The sequence below is a fragment of the Felis catus genome, chromosome D4, assembly GCF_018350175.1.
Source record: "Felis catus isolate Fca126 chromosome D4, F.catus_Fca126_mat1.0, whole genome shotgun sequence".
NCBI classification, from domain to species: domain Eukaryota; kingdom Metazoa; phylum Chordata; class Mammalia; order Carnivora; family Felidae; genus Felis; species Felis catus.
In genome coordinates this window covers 86,814,665-86,834,868 of record NC_058380.1, presented here as the reverse complement: position 1 = coordinate 86,834,868, position 20,204 = coordinate 86,814,665, and the positions used below count along the sequence as shown (strand labels likewise).

Below are 20,204 nucleotides of genomic sequence, written 5' to 3'. Positions count from 1 at the left end.
GCAGAAGGCAATCAGCCAGTTTACTGAAGGACCTGAAAAAGGTTCAGGTCTGTTTAACATCCCCAAATCCTGGGAAAGAGAAGGAGTGCCGCCTTGGCCACACATCCCATGAGAAACAAGGCTCCAGGAACCGTGTAAGCGGAAATTGCTGCCCGAAGAAGAAATCTGGGGGTGAAGGGTAGTCCTTTTCGGTTCTAGGAGCTCAGATGCCAGACAAACGGGACTGGTCCAAAACGAGATTAGTAAAGAAGGTAAGGAGGCCGCCTGCTAACGTCATGCCTTTTGAGTCCGGCAGGCCACGGGGCAACTGAGGAGTGCCCAGAGGACACCTCCACGCCCGGGCTTGCGCCTCTATTCCCGGACATACGGTCTCGTCGCCAAGGGAGACCGAGCCTCTCAGACTCTTCGAGGCGGGTGGCGTAGCTCTGGGAAGGCGCCAGGAGCCTCAGCGATTCGGTCGTGACAGGCCCCAAAGCAGAGGGAGGGGAGTTCCGGGCCCGACGACTTCAATCCATCCCCACAGTGCCCCAGCTCTGTGACTCACCCGAACTCCACCTCCACCGACAAGGGCGCTGCCATGTTGAGGAAGCCGAGCTCACAGGAAATTCCCTTAAACTTCCGGCCCTCCCGCCCACTTCCGGTCGCCACGAGCGGAAGAGGCGGTGCCCAGAGGGTCATCCTCTGCAGCCATTGGAGGAAGGCCGGGAGCTAGGCGGGGAGGTAGCGGCTCTCGTTAGGGGCAATTGAGTTGGTCACCTACCTTTCTGAGACGGGCCTCAGGGAGCTGAGTGGGCAGCGGTTCGTGCGAGCCACAGCTAGGCGGGGAGCCCGGGCATCTTTGCGTCGTACCTGTGAGCCACGTTACTGCTTATCTTGCAAAAGTTACAAGTCTGTCTTAAGCCCGCACACCGCTTGGGTGAGCCCGTCCATTCGTCTTGACTTGACTTGAATTATAAGTGACTACAAGTCTTTATTTCCAGCCCAGAAATCTCTCCTGAGCTATTGAGTCGCTATCCGGGCGCTCCTTTGGTTATCGATTTGGGTTTTACTCATTCAGCAGACATTTGCTGCACGTCCTCCGTGTACCAGGCATCTTGGTCAGTGCTACAGGTGCAGTGGTGAACGGGATGAGAAGGGTTCCTGCTTTTAGGGCACTCACAGTGTAGTGGTGGAAGCTAACTGTAATCAGAGAAACAGATCAATCATACTAATAAATAGAAAACCTCTAACTGAAAGAAGTGACCTGAAGTTATAGGAACTTCAAAAAGAAAACCAATTGGGCTGGACACAGCTAAGCAATAAAGCTGAGTAACGTAGGTGGATGTGAGGGTGGAGAGAAACCTCTGAAACATTCCAATGAGGAGGACAGAAGATGCCAAGGCCCTGAGTTGGAGACCATGCTGGGACACCAAGAGAGGAAAGTGGAATTTGGGGAGCAGAGGGGCTGGTAAGAGATGATGCTAGGAAGGGGGCAGGGGCCAAATCACACTTTGAGAGCCAGGTAAGAATTTCAGTCTCTATTCTAAGAGCAGTGGGAGGCTTTTGAAAGTTTTGGGGAGGGGGTGACATTAGAACTATACTGTAAAATATCCTTACTTGCTGGAGTGTGAATGGTTTAACAAGAACAGGGAAGAAGATGGGAGACCGCTGGAGCCTGTTGCAAAAGGCCAGGGGAGAAGTGGGGTAAAGTAGATATACTGGGGTGTCTAAATCACAACACTTCCAAATTGAACTTAGCATTGGTAGCATGTGGGGGGGGGGTAGTCTGAAGGTCAGTGGTGGAATGATATAATGGTTAAGAGCTGGGAGTTCAGCTGCCAGCTTTGTATCCAGTTCCCACCACTTCCTAGATGTTTCTTTGCATTAAGTCCCTTATCATCTTTGTGCCTCAGTTTCCTCACCTGTAAAATGGGGATAGTAACACCCCCTATAACTCACAGCGTTGTAGCGAGGACTAAATGAGTTCTTGCCACAGCGCCTCCTTCCCTAACACAGGCCCTGCCCTGTGTTCCCCATCTCAAGGATACCACTGCCACACACTGAAACACTTAAGCAAGAAACTTTAGACATTGTTCTTAATTCTGTCCCACATCCAAATAGTCACCAATTTGAGGAGCTCCTGGCTGGCTCAGTCAGTGGACCATGGGACCTTTGATCTCGGGGTTTTGAGTTCAAACCCCATGTTGGGTGTAGAGATTACTTAGATTACTTAAAATCTTAAAAAAAAAAAGTCATCAATTTGGATTCCTCTCCTAAAGCTGATTTTGCAACCCCAAAATGTTCCACCGCCACCCCTGGCACCTGGCACCTGTACCTGCTTCTTCTCTGTCTGCCTGCCTCCCATCTCCCTCACTGTGGCCATGACTTCACTGTAGTTTGACTCCGTGGATAGCCCTGAGCCATTCCAATGTATTAGGCACTGTTCCGGGGCACTGGCGAAGTGAAAACAAGTCAGACACAGCCTGGTCCTCAGAGCATGAAGGAATCCTGTGGTTAATGGAAAGTCCCCATATTCACCATGCTGTGTGGGTTGGTCACTTTCCCTCTCTGGCACTCAGTTTCCCCAATCTGTGAAGAAGGTTGGGAACCAAATGATCTAAGGTCCTTTCAGCAAAAATATTCTAAGATTCTTTCACTAGACCCAACTCTTCCAGGGCAGAAATCTTGCCTGATTCATCTTTGATCCTTAGCTTGCAGTAAGGAGCTTTGTAATTGTAGGGGTTTGGTAAGTGCTTGTTGAGTGAGTAAGCGAACACCTTTCACTCCCCCGCTCAAAGTCATTTAATGGCTTCTCTTTACCAACAAGGTAAAGCCCTTGAGCCTCTGAACTCAGCTCACCTCTTCGAGAATTGAATATCCTCTCACCCCAGGAACTGCCACCTCCTGGGGCTGGAACATGAGAGCTAGGGAGCATTTGAAGGGCTTCATCCGTCTGACAAACATTCACTGAGCACTTTTTAAGTGCCAGGCCCAGAGCTGGTGCTGGAAACACAACAGTGAGCAAAACCAACAGGTCCCTGTTCTCCTGGGGCTGTTGCAGGAGCCAGAGATGTAAAAATGGACCTCACAGTGTGATCAATGTTATAAAGGGGGAACATGGGGCCCTGTGGGAGCTGGCGGAGCCCCCTAATCCAGCCCTGGGATCAGAGAAGGCTTCCCAGAATTCACACAAGCCCAAATCCAAAGGGATGGTGGGAAGGAGATGGCACCTAGGAAGGCCAGAGGAGGCATCTTCCCATATCTCGACAAACAGGTTCCTCCAGCTTCTTACATAGTCCCAGAGATTGGGAGCTCACTTCTGGGTAAGTCAGCCCATTCTGTGAATGCCTGGGTCTCAGAAAGTCCTTCCTTCTGATCACAAGCCTACCCCACTCAATCTCTTAATTGTAACAATATTAGTTCATATTCATATTCATTAAAAGAGCATTTATTGCGGGGCGCCTGGGTGGCTCAGTCGGTTGAGTGTCTGACTCTTGATTTTGGTTCAGGTCATGATCTCACGGTTTGTGAGTTAGAGCCCCAAGTCGGGCCCTGCGCTGACAGGACAGTCTGCTTTGGGATTTCTCTTTCTCCCCCTCCCCTGCTCATGATCTCCCTCTCTCACTCTCTAAATAAATAAACTTAAAAAATGTATTTAAAAAAGAGTATTTATTGAATGCCCACCTTCCACCTGCCAGGTGTTTACATGCACTACCTGATTGGCTGCTCACAGAGACTACTATTATCCCCATTTTTCAAATGAGAAAACTGAGGCTCAGAACCAGTGGTTTGCCCATGGCCCCTAAGTGTCTCATGCCCCCTAAGGCCTCAACCCCAGGTTGTAGTGCCTTCAGCATCACTGGCCCTCACTGCCTCCCATTGGGTCAGGCTCACCCAGATGCCCTCCCCTGGGATCCACACAGAAGAGGGGCTTGGGCCCCATCCCCTGTCTCCTCCAGCAGGCCGGCCAGCCCGGGCGGCGGCCTCTATCTCCTCAGAAGCTCCAAGGGAGACAAAGGCGGGGTCTGCAGGGGAGGCGAGGGCGCGGGTGCCCCCCTGCCTGCTGCCCTTTGTCTCCAGCCTGCTCCCCTCACGCGCCCCGGGAGGCTGGGAGGCGCCTCTCGCAGGCTTCCTCCTCCCATTCTTGTGCTAATTGGGTGTCAAGCTGAGATCAGTGAGAAAGAAATCCGCCCCGGCTCGGGTTAAACTGCCGCCAAAGATGAGGGCTGAGCCTGGAATATCATTAGGCTGGGAGGAAGCAGGGCCCCCTCCTCGGTGGGGGGAGGGGCCGGCCGAGCATTCAGGCCCCTTTGAAAGTCACTTGGTCACCCCCTCCCTTGCCGCCACCGCCTAAATGGGCCCCTCGGAGGTATTTAACCTTCTTCCCAGGAATTGAAAGTGATACTCCAAGCACTGGCCCGGTCGGCCACTTGCCTGTCCTGAGGGCGGTAGGACCTCCAGGGATGCTCGAGGCCGGCTCTTTCCAGCCTCTGCCCGCCCCCAGGCACTGTTGCAGATGGGAACACTGAGGCTCCAGGAAGGGGTCTTACCCCCAGAGCTGCCATTCGCAGGCTCTGTGGTCTTTGGAGAGACTTTGCCTCCCTGAGCCTCAGATTCTTCATCTGTGGAATGGGGGTAAAAATAGTAGCTGCTTTTCCTTACGGATTTAGCAAACTGATGCACACGTAGCGCATTGCAAATCGCCTGGCACAGAGGAAGGGCTCCATACGGTGTGGCCGTTAGCAAGTCGAAGGAAGTGGGTGTGACCCGAGAGGAGGGATGAGGGACCTCCTAGCAGAGCCCCCACTGTCTGGAAGTGTGCAAGGGAAAGTGCCCACAAAAGACTCATTTTTCATACTTTGCTTCAACCCTACTCCACACCGGATGCGCACTCCCCTGCAGCTTCATTGCTTTCCTAGACCTGCCCTGCAGGCCTTTACATGTTGCTGCTACTCCTGTCTGGGATGCTCTTCCCACTCCAATTCTTGGAGAACTCTTTCTTGAATAGCCTCTCTGACCGTGAAACACAACTGCCTACCTGGCCAGCGCGCTGGGTTGGGTGCAGCTAACTACCTCACCGGCTGCTTCTTAACTCGCTAGCTCCCTCTCCCCTGTCCCCGGACAGTGGGCTCCCAGGTCTCTCTATCTTACCGTGCGCCGCTTCTGCCCCTGCCCCCAGCAGGCCTTTAGACTCTGCTCCACAGATGAACTTAACACGGTACTTTGTAAACCATGAAACAGCATAGAAACGTCAGGAAATGCCCAATAAACAGTAGCTATCGTTAAATTCACAAGCACATATTGAGAAGCTACTGTGCGCATAACTCACAGAGCCATGGTTGAGGATGACCAGAGGCAGATGGGAGAGCTCCCAAGGCCCTTCACTGGGGCGGGGGGGAGGGGGTGCAGAGGGGGAAGCAGTGTGGAAGTGGTAAACTCAGGCCTAGTCTGGGGTCCTGACACCTGTATATATATCCTTTTTCATTTTTTACCCCGTAACTGCTGTGTACTGAGCAGGTATTGGCACCAGACCCAGAGTTAAGAGACCTCCAGGCACAATGCATTTTCACAACTACCCTGAATCTCCATTTGCAGAAGAACCTGAGGCTTAGCCTGGCAAATGGACTTGAGCACCTGCCCTTTTGAGCTGGAGGTTGTTAACCCAACCACCGCTCCATACTGCCTTTTGGTGACTGCGCTCAATCTCCAGGAAGGAATAGGGGCCCCTGGGTGGGTGGCAGCGCTATCCCATTGGAAAGTACTCACTACTAAGGGTTAGATACAAAGCTGTCAGCCAGGACCAGCCCATGGAAGTCCGACCCTGGGCCCTCAAAGACGGAGTGCTCTGGGCTGGGTACCGGCCTGGGGATGAGGCAGCCCCTCCTTTCTGCTTTTGGAGGCTGAGAAGGGCCAAGAAGGAATTCTCCAAGCTCTGCATGCCCTCTGCTGGTCACACTGGGACACTGCAGCCATGCCTACCACTCCCTCCTAAACCCCCTCAACACCATTCTCCAAGGGCCCTACTCCAGCTCTGCCCCCCATTTTCCCCTGAGCAGCATCAGATTCCTCTTTCAAAGTCGCTCCCCCAGGAGGCACCCCGGATCTCACCCTGGCCCCCCTCCACCCTGGCTGTCAGCTGCAGGCCTAGGGCGGGGCCCACAGTTGGCTCCACAGGCATTCGTGGAATGGAAGCTCTGTTGGTTTTCCCGTTGCCTTCTGCACCAGCAGGCGGGTGGGGCAGCAGGAAGCAAGAGGGGCTTGGGTTTGCCTTCCAGCGCCGCGCCTCCACTGCTGTGTGACCTCAGCAAATGACAGGCCGTGGTGAGGGTTGAACAGTGAAGATGAAGCCCCCGGGGCACACATTGCCCACTGCCCTGGGGTGAGTTGGACCCCTTTCCCAATGGGCCACCCGTTTCCAGCCTGGGTGTGACTCCAGTGATGGGGCCCAGGAGACAGCTGGCTCTCCACTGGCGCTGCTGATTGCTGTAGCTCTGGTAACACCGCCCCAGGAAGCTTTTTCCTGGACTCTGCCCCAGCTGGTCAGGCAGGCCTGCTCTGGCTTTTGCACAGCCACCGAACCCCTGGAGAAATGCACCCCAGGCAAGGCGAACAGCACAAGTGAGGGTCTGGAGACAGGATCCCATCCTGGGTTAGACTTTTCTCCCTCAAAGGCTCTGAACAGCCCTTTCCTCAAAATGGGTCCCTTTGTTCTCTGAATCCTCCCGATTACTCCCCTTTCACAGAAGAGGAGACTGAGTCATTTGCCCTAGGCCGCGAACTCAAAAGTGACACGGCTGGTTTGGACTTTCAAGCTCACGCTATTAAATACCTTGCCAACTCACTGAAGGCATCTTAACCGCTATATCCCTAAGTCGGAGTGAGTGAGTGGGCCGGAGGGGCAGGAGGTGGGGGCCTGAGCAGGTAGGGTGAGCTCAGGTGGCACGCACACAGGCTAGGGGGAGTCAAGGCAGTTTATTGGCCCCTGAGTGACCCCCTCTACCCCTGCTCCTCTCATAACCGGCCCAGGACTGAGATGGAGAAAGTGACACAGACAGACCTACAAAGAGAAAGGTCCCACCTGAGGGGCAGCCAGGCAGCCACCGAGGAGAAGGATGGTGGCGGGGCGGGGCGGGGGGCTCAGTCCAGACTGCCCGCTGCAGGTCAGGGTGGTCCTCCTACCCTCCCTGAGGCGCAGGCAGTGCTGAGCGACACTGGAACAGCTCCAGGGCTAGGATCCTCTTCGGCCACCTGATCAACAGCCACTGCAGCCCCTGCCCACTCTGCTGGCTTCCTGAGTCTGGGGGCTTCTGCCCTGGTCCCATTTACAAGCTCCCTGCTTTTGGGGGAGTGCTTGGCGGCCCTCCACCTGGCCCTGCCCTGACCCAAGACGTCCTCCTGAGGCCACAGTCCATCTTAGCCTGGGGCCTAGAGGCCCCACCTGGCCTCGAAGACGTAATACGGACATGAGGCTTTCACAGAAAGCCCTCTTGGGGGGCAGGGGGAGGTGGCAGTGAGTCACTTGGCAGTTTTGATGGGGAGGGGGTCAGCACCTCGGGGCGGAGGTGCTGGGCCCTGCTTGCTTTGGTCTGGCATCGCCCATGACCCCTCTGGGGTGGGAGCTGGGGCTCTGGATCCTGCACCCACTGGCCCTTAGAGGGACTCAGGGGCAAATCACAGCTTCTCCTCGCCTGCCTGGATGCGGGCGTAGGCCTCTTGGTCCAGCGGGATGTAGCGGCCCTTCCGGGTATCCAAGTAGAACAGTGGGTCTCTCACAACTGATGGGTCAAAGCCTTCCTTCCGCAGCTCTGTCTTCTGTAGCTTGAAGGTCCCTGAGGGAGCAATGGGGATGGATCAGAGGGTGCAGGGCAGGGGCCTGGGCCTCAGGAGGCTGCCCACCAAAACTGAAGAGGGACAGAGAAGGAAGGCTGGAGAGAACACGGGAAAGCGGCCTAGAGCACGGTAGGGCCAAGCCCTTTACAGTTTGCAAAGGAGGCTCCAGTTAATTACATTATATCCTGCTTTTCAGAGCAGCCCTGGTGAAGGGGTGGGGGGGCTGCATTACCCGTCTTCTTTTTGCAAATGGGGAAACTGACAACCAAAGAAGGGAAACCATCCATCTAAGGCCACACACACTGAGTGACAGCAGAGTGAGAACCAGAACTCAGATCTGGGCTTTGAGCACCTCCCAGGGAAGGGCATGATCTAATTTAATCTGCACATCAACCCCAGAGGCAGGTGCTCAACACTCTTCTATGGATTCTACGATGCATGTCATTTTCAGCTTTTAACATATCTGAAGTCGTTTCAACAGGCAGCAATGTTTTCTCAGCACTCGTGATGTAAATTCCCCATCTCTCCTCAGGGGCATCACCCCTACAGGGCAGGAGAGACTGGCGCAGTGAGACACGCCCCCGGGGCCAACATCACACAGCTCATCAACGCTGGAACTGGGATTTGAACCTAGGTATGTATGACAAATTGCCCGAACGGCTAGATTCCTTCCCTCCCTGGACGCGCACTCCACCACCTTGTGGCTTGGCCATGTCTCCCAGCAAGAGCTGGAGTCTTTTTCCATCCCCCACCTGAACCCAAACTGGCCTTGTGACTTGCTTTGACCAACAGAACATTCGAGTGCTGGGTCTAGGCCTCGAGGGGCTTTGCAGCTTCTACTCCCTCCCTCCTGGCAGTGCCTGACACCGGTGTGGTCTCTGGAGGCTGGGAAGCCACGCAGAACAGAGGGGAAACATCCCAGGAAAGCCCCCTGGGCTGGCACTATCCAGTAGGATAGCCACTGGCCATATGAGACCACACACATTTAATTAAAATTAAACAAAATGTCCAATTCAGTTCCTCAGTCATACCGGCCCCATTTAAAAAAGCGCTCAGTAGCTACGCAGGGCTAGTGGCTGCCGTGCCGGTCAGCGCACATACAGAACATCATCATCCTCACACACAGGTCTGTTGGCCGGCGCTGCAGAACCGGCCGGGAGCCAGACGGGTGGGTAAGGACATCATCCTGGCCCCTCCAGCCCCAGCTGAGTCACAAGCGATGGCAGCTCTTCCACTCCAGGGGGGGCCAGCAGAAGAACCGCTCAGCTGAACTTGACCCCAAATTGCTGACCCACCACTGAGAGCAAAAACATGACTGTTTTATGCCCTAAAGTAAGTTTTGGGGTGTTTGTGCTGTAGCAAAGCCTCTGAAACCTGAGGGCTGACAGCTTCCCTGCCTCTCCTGCACAGAGAAGTCAGCTGTCACCCAAAAACTCAGGAGCTCTCAGGCTCAGTCACACACTGTTTCAGGTGCTCCTAGGGGCCTACTACCTGGCAGGGGCCACCTCGGTCAGGGCAGGCCTTCCAGCAGGGCAGGGGTTGACATGATGAGCGTATGGGAGGTGGCCTGAGGCTGAGCAGGGGGAGAGTCCGGACAGGGCAACAAGCACTAAGGCAAGCTGGGGGCAGGACTGGGCAGGACCCCCAGACTTCCTGCCCATCAGGGGACCCGTCAGTGGTCCAACAGCCAGAGGCTGGCACTGCCCTGCTATGTGACCGTGGACCCACCACTCACCTCTCGCCTGGACAACAGCAAGAGCCCCTCACTTGTCTCCCCACCCCCCTGGAGCTGTCTGCAGCCCTCTCCTGCACTCCACATGGCATCCAGAGGACTGTGTGGAACATGCACCCGACATAGGTCACTGCTCTGCTCAAACACTTCTGTGGCTCCGTCCAGGCCCCTCCCCAGCCCACAGAGTCTTCTGGCCTCCACTGACCTCTCTGCCCCACCTGACATCACTGCCTGCCCCCACCCCCCCTCCCTTGGCTCCAGCTTCGGGGGCCTCCTTTCCTTCCTCTCTTGGCCAAGCGCTGTCCTGTCTCAGGACCTGCCTGGAATGCCTCCCACCCCACAAACCCTGCCCTTTCATTCAGGTCTCAGCTCAAACATCACTTCCTCAGGGGGGCCTCCCAGGCACCCCACCCCCATTCATTTGCTTTTCTGTCAGTGTGATCTGTATTCTATCCTTTACATTTGGAATTCCGTGTCCTCTGCTGCCTCCCCTACCGCTGAACAGGCTTCAAGAAGGCAAAGGTCCCATCAGAATTTGTTACCTATATCCCCAAAAGCCTAGCACAGAGCCTGGCAGGCACGTAGTAGGTACTCAGTAAACATTCATCCCGCTAACGGATGTATGAACCTTCTCTCTCTGAAGGCTCAGTCCACTCACTTGTACACAGGGAGGTCTGCTTACCAACGACACAGCAATGCTGCGGGTAAAGGTCAAATGACAGCCGCCCGGGTCTCTCCAAAAGGAACCAAGAAGGGGCACAGGCCTGGGGCCTGTAAGCTGGAGCAGGGGAGGGGACATACCCGTTTTGTGCAGCTCAGGCAGGAAGCGCAGGAAGATGGGGCGGGCATACAGGGGCAGCTCCTTCTCCAGCAGCTGTGCAAAATGCTCCAGGTCACAGCTGCCAGCAGGGTTGGCCACCGCAGCCATTCCAGCCCGGCCCTCGGTTCCTGGAGGCGGCAGCACGGACCGTGAGGAGCTGGCCGTGCCCCCTGGGGGTGCCTCCCACCCACACCTGGCAGCTCCCACCAGCCCACAGATACCTGGGACCCCGACACCATACACCGCCACGTCGGCCATGTCCAGCAGGCGGCTGAGTGTGCCCTCCACCTCGGTGGTGGACACATTCTCGCCTTTCCAGCGGAACGTGTCTCCCGTGCGGTCTCGGAAGTACAGATAGCCCAGCTCGTCCATCACCAGCACGTCACCTAGGGGGGCGCTGTGTGAGGCAGGGCTGGGGCCGGCAGGCCTCACCGGACCCCGGGATCTGCTGGACAGGGACGGCTGGGACTGGGGCGTCCTGGGGCAGGTGTTCTCTGCAGGTGGGCGAGGGCCCCTTCATTCCTCTCCACCCTGCCCACCCCAAAGGGGCTGGTGCCCACCCACCGGTGAGGTAGGCCTGGTCTCCCTTTTGGAAGACGTCCTTGGCAATCTTCTTATTGTTGGCACCCTGGTTGAGGTAGCCGTCAAAGCGCCGCAGGGGATCCTGCTGGATGATGCGGCCCACTAGCTGGCCTGGCTCACCTGGGTGCAGGGAAGGGTCAGGGTTAGGCCTCCTCCACCACCAGCCTCCCCCCCCCCCCGCCCCCCCCGCAATGTGCCCTGCATCTTGATTTGACTTCTGTTCACACTGCTTCCCACAGAAACGCTGCCCTGCTCTGGTACGGGAGCCCGGAGGGCAGGGAGCTTCTCTGGGCGGGTCTGCGGCACATGGGCACTCAGTAATGTCTGAGTAACGCCTGTGAGATGGAAAGATGAACGATACGAAAGGGTGGCCAAGCGCTATGGGGACAGCCTGACCGGGGCCAGCACTCCTTGGGCCCCTGGCTCTGTTCAGAGAGCGGTCCGTTCTTTACCATACGTGACCCCCGGGGCAGCCGCAGGAGGCAGCGCCACCATCAGCCTCACTGGCAGATGAGGGGACTTGGGCACAGAGCTAAGGAAGGGGCTGAGCCAGGATCAATCCCAGGGTCCTCCACACGACAGTGAGTTAATTGACTGATGGGTAGAGAGGACAAGGAATGGAGGAACAGATGGATGAAGAAAGAGGACTCGTAGCTATAAGAGAAGAGCTGAGTGACAGCCACTGGTCAGAATAAGGGCTCCCCACTCACCCATCCCAGTCCCATCTCCCAGGCCAACCTCCCCTGCTCTGCCCACACTTCCAGCCCCGGGGCAGACCTGGCTGGCAGGGAAGGCAGAGGCCATTGGGCCCCCGGATCAGTTCCATGGTGTCCTCGTTGACTCGCACCAGCCGGATGGGGTACACAAAGGACAGGATGCGGCTGTTGAAGCCACATGCCCCCACCTGCAAAGGCCAAGACTTGGACCTGGGCTCTCCCGCCACAGGCCTGAGACTAGGCAGTGTTGGGGGGCCTGGCCCTCACACTCCCATGACTGCCTTGCCCTACCCGGACAGCGGAGGCTCTGGTGCCCACCACCCTCTGTGCTGGACCCTGCCCGCCCTAACCAGACGGTGGAGGCTCTGGTGCCCACCACACTCCACACTGGACCCTGCCCGCCCTCCGCCGCCCCACTGCCCACCTGGCTGTCGAAGTTGCCCACACTGCAGTTACACTCGGTGGCCCCGTAGAACTCGGCCACCTGGGGGATGTGGAAGCGGCTAGAAAAGTCGGTCCAGATGGACTGGCGGAGGCCATTGCCGAGTGCCATGCGCACCTGGTGCTGGTGCTCCGCCTCCCGGGGCGGCTGGTTCAGGAGGTACCGGCACAACTCGCCGATGTACTGCACGATCTGTGGGTGGACCTGGAGTGAGGCTGGCCCGTGGCTGCCCTCACTTCACCTCCCAATCCTGTAGGCCCCGGGCCTCAGCCTCCCCGTCCGAACAATGGGGATGTTGCCCCCAGTGAACAACTGGCCTTAGCTGTAAGACTGACGTCCCCGAGTGGGGCTGCTCGGCCACAAGGGGACAGGGACGGCTCATCCCCTGCCCTCCTCACTCACTGTGCAGTTGTACTTAATACAATCGTCCCAGAACCGGGAGGCTGAGAACTTCTTCCGGATCACCACCGTCATGCCATGGAGCAGGCACTGCCCGATTCCCACAATGTTTCCTGAAGGCGAAGGGATGGGCCATGGAGGTCTGGGAGCCAGGAGACCCCTCCCTCCAGAGCCTCCTCTTGTCCAGCCCGTCTCCTCAAAGGCCCTTCCCCCAGTCCCTCTTTCCTGTCCTGTTCCTCCAGCACTAATCATACCTCTCCCCTAGTCTTCCATGGCTCCCCAGTACCTCCCCAGTGTGGGATCAAGTGCATACTCCTTAGACTGTTCCCTGGGGCCTCTGGAGCTGGCCCCAAGCTCCTGCTCCTGTACCTGTAATGCTGCCATCCATCCAGGGGGGAACAAGCTAGCCCACCTGGCTTCTGCACCTCACATCTGCCTGACTTGAATGCATCTCCTCCAGGAAGCTTTCCTGGCCATCACTGGGCTCTTCTCTTGAGCTGAGTTCCTGCTCCCTGCCTGTCTCTGCACTCACCATGTCATTTCCCGAATTAAAGTCAGGTTGGGGTTCCATCCTTCATCCTGCCTTAAATACACATCTGACTCTACGCACCTTGAGGGCAGGAACTATATTTATTCCATCTCTGTCTTCCCTAAAGCTCCTAAGACCAAGCAGCAAGGGTGTGCACACCCATGAAAATGAACAGACTAACCCAGGTGTCCTGTGTGTTGCGGACACACAAGCTGTGAGGTTCACGTTGCTGTCTTCATTCAGAGGTCCAGTCAATGGCTACCTCTGAATTTTAACCCAGATTTGACTCCAAAGCTCATGTGTTTCTACCACAAGATGCTGCCTGCTGAGGGGGTTGGGGGGGCTCCTGAGGCCTGGGGTGCCAGAGACTGAGAGGAAGGGCCCAGTACTACCTGCTGAGTGGTAGAGGGGCAGGCAGTCATAGACAATGTCGTCCGGCCGCATTCGGAATCCGTAGTACACCAGGGCAGCCATGCGGTAATACCTGGAGGGCACAGAGTGTTCGGTGGGCCCTGGAAAGGAGGAAGAGAGGCCCCTGGGTCCCACCACCCCCAGTCCTCCCCCCAGGAGCCTTGCCCCTTACCTGCTGTGCACCACAATGGCGGCTTTGGGCATCCCTGTGGTGCCTGATGTGTAGATGTAGAAGAGCTTATCTAAAGAAAACAGACACATAAATGGCTTTGAGAAGGGACAGCACAGGGCTGGGGAGGCATTATCTGCAGGAAGGACAGTGCCCAGGGAACTTCTGTACCACAGACCACTTCTCCATCCCACCCTGTAGCCCAGGTCAGGGGCTGTCACATTAGTTTCCCCACTGGGCTGGGGGTTCTAGGTCTGGAACGCTGTGGGACAGCTGCACGCTGTGTGTCAACCATCTCATGCCCTCTGGATGCCTGCTGATGCCAAGGGCTGGACACCATGAGGACACCAGGCTGACCCAGACAGACACCCTGTCTTCAAGTAGCTTACAAAAGCACCGGGAGACAAAATCCACGTATGACAGAGATGAAATGACCGCAATGACAATGACCGGTTACTGAGCACTTCTTGTCACACCCTAGTTTTCCACTGTTATCTTTTACAATCTTCAAAGCCACTCCATAAAATAGGTTCCATTACCACCCCTGATTTTATAGCTGCGGGAACCGAGGCTCAGAGGGCAGCTCAGGTGCTCCGGGACACGAGGGAAGCAGAGGGGCTGCTGAATGTGCTCGGCACCAGCTCTCGCCCTCTGGGTGGCGCAGCAAGCTGGGGGTTCCGTAGGGCAGGGTGGAGCATAGAGGAGAGGCTACAGGGTCAGAAGGCTACCTGGAGGAGGGGATGGGCAGGCAGGACAGTCTAGGGCAGGGAGAGGATCGCAGGCTGACAGGGGCCGGCACCAAACAGGTGCTGGGTGAATATTTAGAGGGTCTTGCCCCCCGTCCAACCCCAGCCGAAATTCAGACCCAGCAGTTTCTTGGGCTCCACGTGATCTTGCACATTTGGGCAGCGATGAAGGCTCGTTCAACAAGTCCAAGAATCAGGTTTTGTGAGCTCCCGAGTGCTTGGCACCGTGCCTGGCATCTTCAGCTCCTTTAACCTTCAGAGTGACCCATAGTAACTGTGCCCATCTTCCCAGATGGAAAAAGGTAGGTGATATGACTCACTCCAGGTCACATGACAAGTCTGCAGGAGTATGCAGGCCTCCCGCCCTGAGGTCAGCGCTCTGTCCTGGGCCCCTCTGAGAACCCTTCTGTGGGGCAGGGGACTCACCTGTGAAGCCCTTGTCAGGGCTACTGGGCAGGTGCTTGGGGGCATCTTCCAGCAGGGGGTCCAGGTGCTCTGTGCCGACGGGCACCGTGCCGGGCTCCCAGGGGCCGGAGCAGAAGAGGCTGAGCGAAGGGTCCAGGCTGGCATGGATTTCAAAGATGGCTGTGGGGAAGACAGGGCTGATCAGGGGGCAGGCCAGGGACTCCATGTCCTCAGGACCTCTGCTTGTGTCAAGGCTGGCATGTCATCAGGGGAGACTGGCTGTGTGTGGGGGGCACGATGGTGAAGCACCAGCCTCATTGTAAGAAAGATGCTGACAAGAGCAACAGCTCCCTAGCTGCTATGGAGCTACACGGTGGGCTCCTTCCTGCTCACACAGCCCAGGTACCAACGGCAGCCCATTGCGTAGATGAGGAGACGAGGCTCCCAGGATGGCAGGGCCTGCTCACAGCTAGAATGACCAGCTGTACCGCACACCAAGGTCTGTGCCTTTACGCACTGTGCCACGCTCGTGTGTGGTTGGAAAGGAGGCATGGAGGGTCAGAGGGTGGGAACCTTCTCTCAGGCTCCCCTGTGCACTACCACAGTCCAGGGGCTCACCCGCACCAGGCACAGGCCAGTCCCGGCCCCCTCAGCCCCACTTCCTCGGCCTCCCTTTACATTTGTCCAACCCTCTCCCCTCTCCCTGCTGCATCGTTCCTCTCCCATTCTGCATTTCAGTCACCTTCCCTGGCCGTCATCCCGCACCATAGCCATGCGGGACAGGGGACACTGGTCAAGCCCAAGATGAAATCCTGCCTCTGTGTGACCTTAGATGATCTCCTCACACCACTCGGAACCTCTGTCTCCTCATCTGTAAAGCCGAGACAGCCATCCCTACTTTACCAGGCTTTGTGAAGATTAGAGCCGCTTATTAAAATTTTTTTAATGTTTATTTATACTTGAGAGAGAGAAACAGAGCACCAGCAGGGAGGGGGAGAAAGGAAGGCACAGGTTCTGAAGCAGGCTCCGGGATCTGAGCTGTCAGCACAGAGCCTGGCGCGGGGCTCGAACTCACGAACTGAGATCATGACCTCAGCTGAAGTTGGACGCTCAACCGACTAAGCCACCCAGGCACCCCTAGAGCTGCCTATTAAAGCACCAAGCTCAGTCTTGGTCAGCACTCCACACCGCGGCAAAAACATAAGCTCTGCCAGACAGCAGAAAAGAGATTGTTTCCATTTTATAGATGAAGCAAATGAGGCCTAATTACTCATAAGAATGGTTACCATCATAGCTGAGGGCTCACCTAGCATCAGCTACTTTGTTAGTGCTGCAGGCAAAGTATCTTCTTAAAAACAGTATGTGGTAGGTAGGACAGTGAGAAAACAGAGACACAGACATTTCCAGTCTCTTCCTCAGGATCTCCAGCTTACCAGTGGCAGAGGCCAGGCCATCGGACACCAAGGCTCATGCCCTTAACCTCTGAGCCACATAGCCTCCCTCAGGCCCAGAAGGGGGCTGTAGTCTGTGCAAGATGCTGTGGGACTCCCTGCCTGACCCCACACCCCAGGGGCTCACCTGGAGCCATCTCACTGCCAAAGATGAGGACCTTGGCCTGGGAAGTGGTCAGGCAGTGGCGCAGGGCGTCCCGCCGCAGGTTGGTGTTGATGAGTGCTGCCTCCACACCCAGCTTGGCCATGCCCAGCCACAGGCCCACGAACTCATTGCGGTTCTCCATGAAGAGGGCAGCCACGTCGCCCGAGGCCAGGCCCTGAGCCTGTAGGAAGTTGGCCACGCTGCTTGAGTAATCATCCAGCTGGCGGAAGGTCCAATGTGTGTCTGTGCCCTCAAAGATCAAGGCTGTTTTGTCAGGGTGGCGCCGGACCGTGGAGGCAAACAAAATGGGCACTGTCCGCCGCTCCCGCAGGTACCGCCGGACCTTTGCCTTCACCTTCAGGAGCACTATGCCGCCGCTAGGTGGGAGCAAGCAAGGGAGCCGTGACTGCTGGGGTTGGGAGCAGGGTTCCCGACACCCTGGCCCAGGCTGCTGTCCCACGGGCCTGAGGCTCCTGAGCCTGATCACTTGCAACACTCCCGTTTCCCAGCACCTGTGTGCTGGGCACCATTACAGGCACCAGCCCACTGATGCCTCACAATAACACCAGGGACCCCGGGGGGTGACTCCCTCCTCAGTACAAGGGAGAAAGCGAGGCCCTGCAGCACCACGGCTCGCCCAGGCTGCGACAAGCTAAGATCACAATCTCAGTCCTCTCTGGCTCCAGAGTGTAACACCCAGGACCCTTGAAGCTCTTCTTGGAATCTAGTGTTCTGTCAGAGTCTTCCAAGATTCTGGGGCCCAAGTCAAAGTCCCAGCTCATCTGGGACCTCCCACAGCCCTGTACTGCAACCTCTCCAGACCACTCTCACAGTAAATAAGGGATAAGTTTGTGATTTGTTCGGTCTCCCTCCCTGTGAGCCCAGCAGGGGCTCCATCCTGCTTACCCCGAGACCCCCCCGGGTCTCACTCAGTACCGGGCACAGAGCTTCACTAGGTGATGTGGAATCACTTGGCAATATCCCCTTTTCCTGCCTGCCCCTGCCACCTCTGACCCCTGAACCCTCCTAGCTCCCTGACTTCTATGCCTATTCTGTTGTATAAGTACCACGTGCTAACCAATTGCGCCACTGGAGCTCCACTCTTCTATGCCTGCTCCCATCACCTGGAGGAGCCTTTTAACCATAGCTTTTTGTCCTCCAGGCCTCCCTGATTCCCCAAGGCTTACGCCTAAAGCCCTCTCTCCCTGCTCCATACTCTCACAGCTCTCTGCTACCACCCCTCCTGCAGTGGCCGCTCGATACCTCCTTTTGCAGTCAATTCAGATGAGCGAGCTGCCTGTTCTGAGTGTGGGTCACTGTGCCGAGCACTGGGACACCACTGTGAGCAAGATGGCCAGGGTCTCTGCCCACACAACATTGTGAGTTTAGGGATTTACTGTATCACCTTCTCATCTCCCTGACCAGACTGAGCCGGGCCCAGGACTAGGTCTCCCTTGTTCCTCCCTGGGTCCCAGAGCCAGCCCGATGCCTTGCACAGAGCAGGTAGCAGCAGGTGTTTCTGGCACAGGATGGCCCTGTAGACCCTACCTGACTTTCTTTGGGGAGCAGGTTCCTCCACGCATCTGTTTCAGGGCGCTGCTCTGACCTCTGTGCCCTCTTTGACTCATGCCAACCCAAGGTACAGGGTCCTTCCCACAGGGTTCCTCTTCATCATCTCACTAATTAAAACATGTCCTCAGGACTCTTTGTAGATGTCTTCTCAACACACCTGGCATTCAGTGCATGTCCTGGGCCCCTAAGTCTGCCCTAGGCTAAACAGCATCAAGTTAGGGAGATGCCCTAGGAGAAGACTTTCATCTTGGAAGATGGAGATACCAGGTACTACTGCTGGGGGAAGGAGGTAGAGCAGAGGTTCCTCCTCTGGGGCCCAGGTGCCCTGGTCTGGTCTGGAGAAATCTGGGGAATTAGGGAGACCCCAAGATGGGCTGGACCAAATACTCACAAGACATCACGCCTTATGGTCTTGATGAAGATTCGGACAAAGCGCCAGCCTCCAGATCCCAGGTAGAGGAACAGCAGGGAGAACCCCACTTGAGTCCAAGGCAATTTCAGCACCAGCTTGGAGAACAGCAACACCCCCACCAGAGACGCCCCGAGCAGCATTGCGGCCTGTGGGCACAGAGCAGTCAGTGGAGCCAAATGTCTATGTCCCCTACCTCCTGGCCTAGGCAGCTACTATGATCCTAAGGGTCAACCTGTAGTGAGGTGAGGCTTAGCCATACTGAGTAGGCAGCTGAGGATGGGGTCCCTTTCCACAGCTGTCTTGAAACAGGCTAGAAGCACGGGACTAGAGATGAGTAATTCCATGGCTGAGACGCAGAGGCTAGATTCTAGCCCCTTAGTCCTCCTACGACTCTTCCAGTGACCTTGGGTAAGTTCCTTTCCTGCTTTAGGCCTCAGTCTCCCCCTCTGTGCTATGGTGTAAGTGAGAATTGCTCTTGGAAGCCCTTCCAGCCAAAACAGGACAGTCTACCCTCCTGACATCCAGGATCTTGAACCAAAATGTCTTGGAGGGGGTATTAACTTAAGCGTCTCTGGCTTGACTCCTCATCCAAATACTCAAGGATGGGTCTTTGGGTCTCTGGATGACCAGGCCAAGCCACAACACCCAAAGGGGCAAGCTCCCCGGAAAGGGGCCTGGCCGAGTGTCTGCCCACAAACTCGCAGGGTGCCATGTTTCTGCTGGCCCACAGAGGGCGACAGAGCAAACGGGTTAGAGCCTGGAGGTGCCTGAGAGATGACCGCCTAGAGGGGAAAGGTGATTGAGGGAGCACAAGAGGGCACTGAAGGCACCCCCTTACAAACACACTCAGCAAGCCATTTACATGCATCTTTAGGGATTGGGCTATAGGGGAAGGGGAACAGCTGACTGGACTGAGATTAGGAGTCTTGGGCTCTTCTCCTGGAGCCTTAGGGACTTGCTCAAGAGGAAGCAGATGGGACTCCGTTTTCTTGCAGGGTTCTCCGATTCGTGGGTGGGGGCTGAAGGTCACGGCTGTGATGTAGCCTGAGAGTCTCCAAGCCAGTATGAGGACACGGTCTGGACCACAGGGAGCCCTTACATGCCATCTCCCCCTTCTCCACGGGAAAATCAAAAGCCGGGAGGGAGACCAAACCAGCACTCCTAAATCCAATGCCAAGGTCTCTAAGGTCCTTAGTCCTCCCAGAACCGGCCAGGGAAGAGAACAGGAACCCATCCTGGATGGCTGGGGGATGGGACGAGAAGGGAAAGGGATGCCGAGATACCTCGCGCCCCCGTCCCTGGTCACTGCGAACCGCCCTCGCCCCTAAGGAGCCAGGGCAGCAGAGCGCCCGGCAAGGAGACACAACAGCAGGGCGCGTCCCTCATCCCAGCCGGCCGCGCCACCTCCCCGAGACTCAGCCGGGCACATTCCCCGCCCGGGGACCCACTGGCCTGGCTTTTGCTCACCCAGCGTCGGCCCCGCCGCGCGGTGCCCCGTCCAGATGCGGCCTGGCTGCGGCAGCGGAGTGGGGAACGCTGGGGGCATCAGCCGCCCCTGGGCGCGCAGAGCCGAGTCTCAGCAGAGCTTTGCCGGCTCTGCGCCCTGCATGGCCCGGCCGCCCGGCCAGCCCCGCCTGCCTCCCGGCCCCGCCCGCCCGCGGCGCTCCTCCCCCGCCCGCCTCCTGCAACCCCAAACCGGCTGCGCCGGCCCGCAGCACCGCCTCCCGCGCCTTCCCCACGGCCGGAGAGCCGCAGCGACCGCGGCGACGCGCAGCTCCAACGCGCCGACGCCGCCCGGCCCAGCCCGCCCTGCGCGCGCGACGGCCTCGGGCGGCATCCCGCGCGGCACGCTGGGAGTTGTAGT

The 20,204-nt window shown here is 57.0% G+C and overlaps 2 protein-coding genes and 1 long non-coding RNA gene across 6 annotated transcripts in view; 1 reads left to right on the top strand and 2 right to left on the bottom strand.

Annotated features, from left to right (window-relative positions):
* The window catches only part of URM1 (ubiquitin related modifier 1), a 36,174-nt gene extending 35,494 nt beyond the window's left edge, over positions 1–680 (bottom strand). For 2 of the 3 annotated variants that reach the window (XR_002737682.2, XR_006588477.1), the window contains exon 1: positions 545–680. Coding sequence is in view for 1 of the 3 variants with exons in the window: in XM_003995934.5 (XP_003995983.1) it covers positions 545–579 (35 nt within the window). In the remaining 2 variants the exon portion in view is untranslated. The remainder of the gene's footprint in view (positions 1–544) is intronic. The other variant, XM_003995934.5, reaches the window with a different exon arrangement.
* LOC102902067 lies at positions 655–10,156 on the top strand. 2 transcript variants are annotated; one of them, XR_006588478.1, is made up of 3 exons: positions 655–1,447; positions 8,342–8,443; positions 8,936–10,156. It is a non-coding gene; the product is annotated as an uncharacterized LOC102902067 (long non-coding RNA). The 2 variants fall into 2 exon arrangements; XR_002148530.3 differs by having other exon boundaries at positions 657–1,097.
* Positions 6,933–19,988, bottom strand: SLC27A4 (solute carrier family 27 member 4). Its single transcript, XM_003995933.5, has 13 exons — positions 19,808–19,988; positions 18,320–18,486; positions 16,339–16,733; positions 14,782–14,940; positions 13,613–13,682; positions 13,422–13,513; positions 12,504–12,613; positions 12,084–12,293; positions 11,721–11,847; positions 10,926–11,063; positions 10,583–10,747; positions 10,343–10,489; positions 6,933–7,808 (listed from the first exon to the last, which is right to left on the bottom strand). The coding sequence occupies exons 2-13, from the start codon at positions 18,478–18,480 to the stop codon at positions 7,651–7,653; spliced, it is 1,932 nt and encodes a 643-aa protein (XP_003995982.2). The 5' UTR covers positions 18,481–18,486; positions 19,808–19,988; the 3' UTR covers positions 6,933–7,650.
* Between the last annotated feature and the right edge of the window lie 216 nt (positions 19,989–20,204).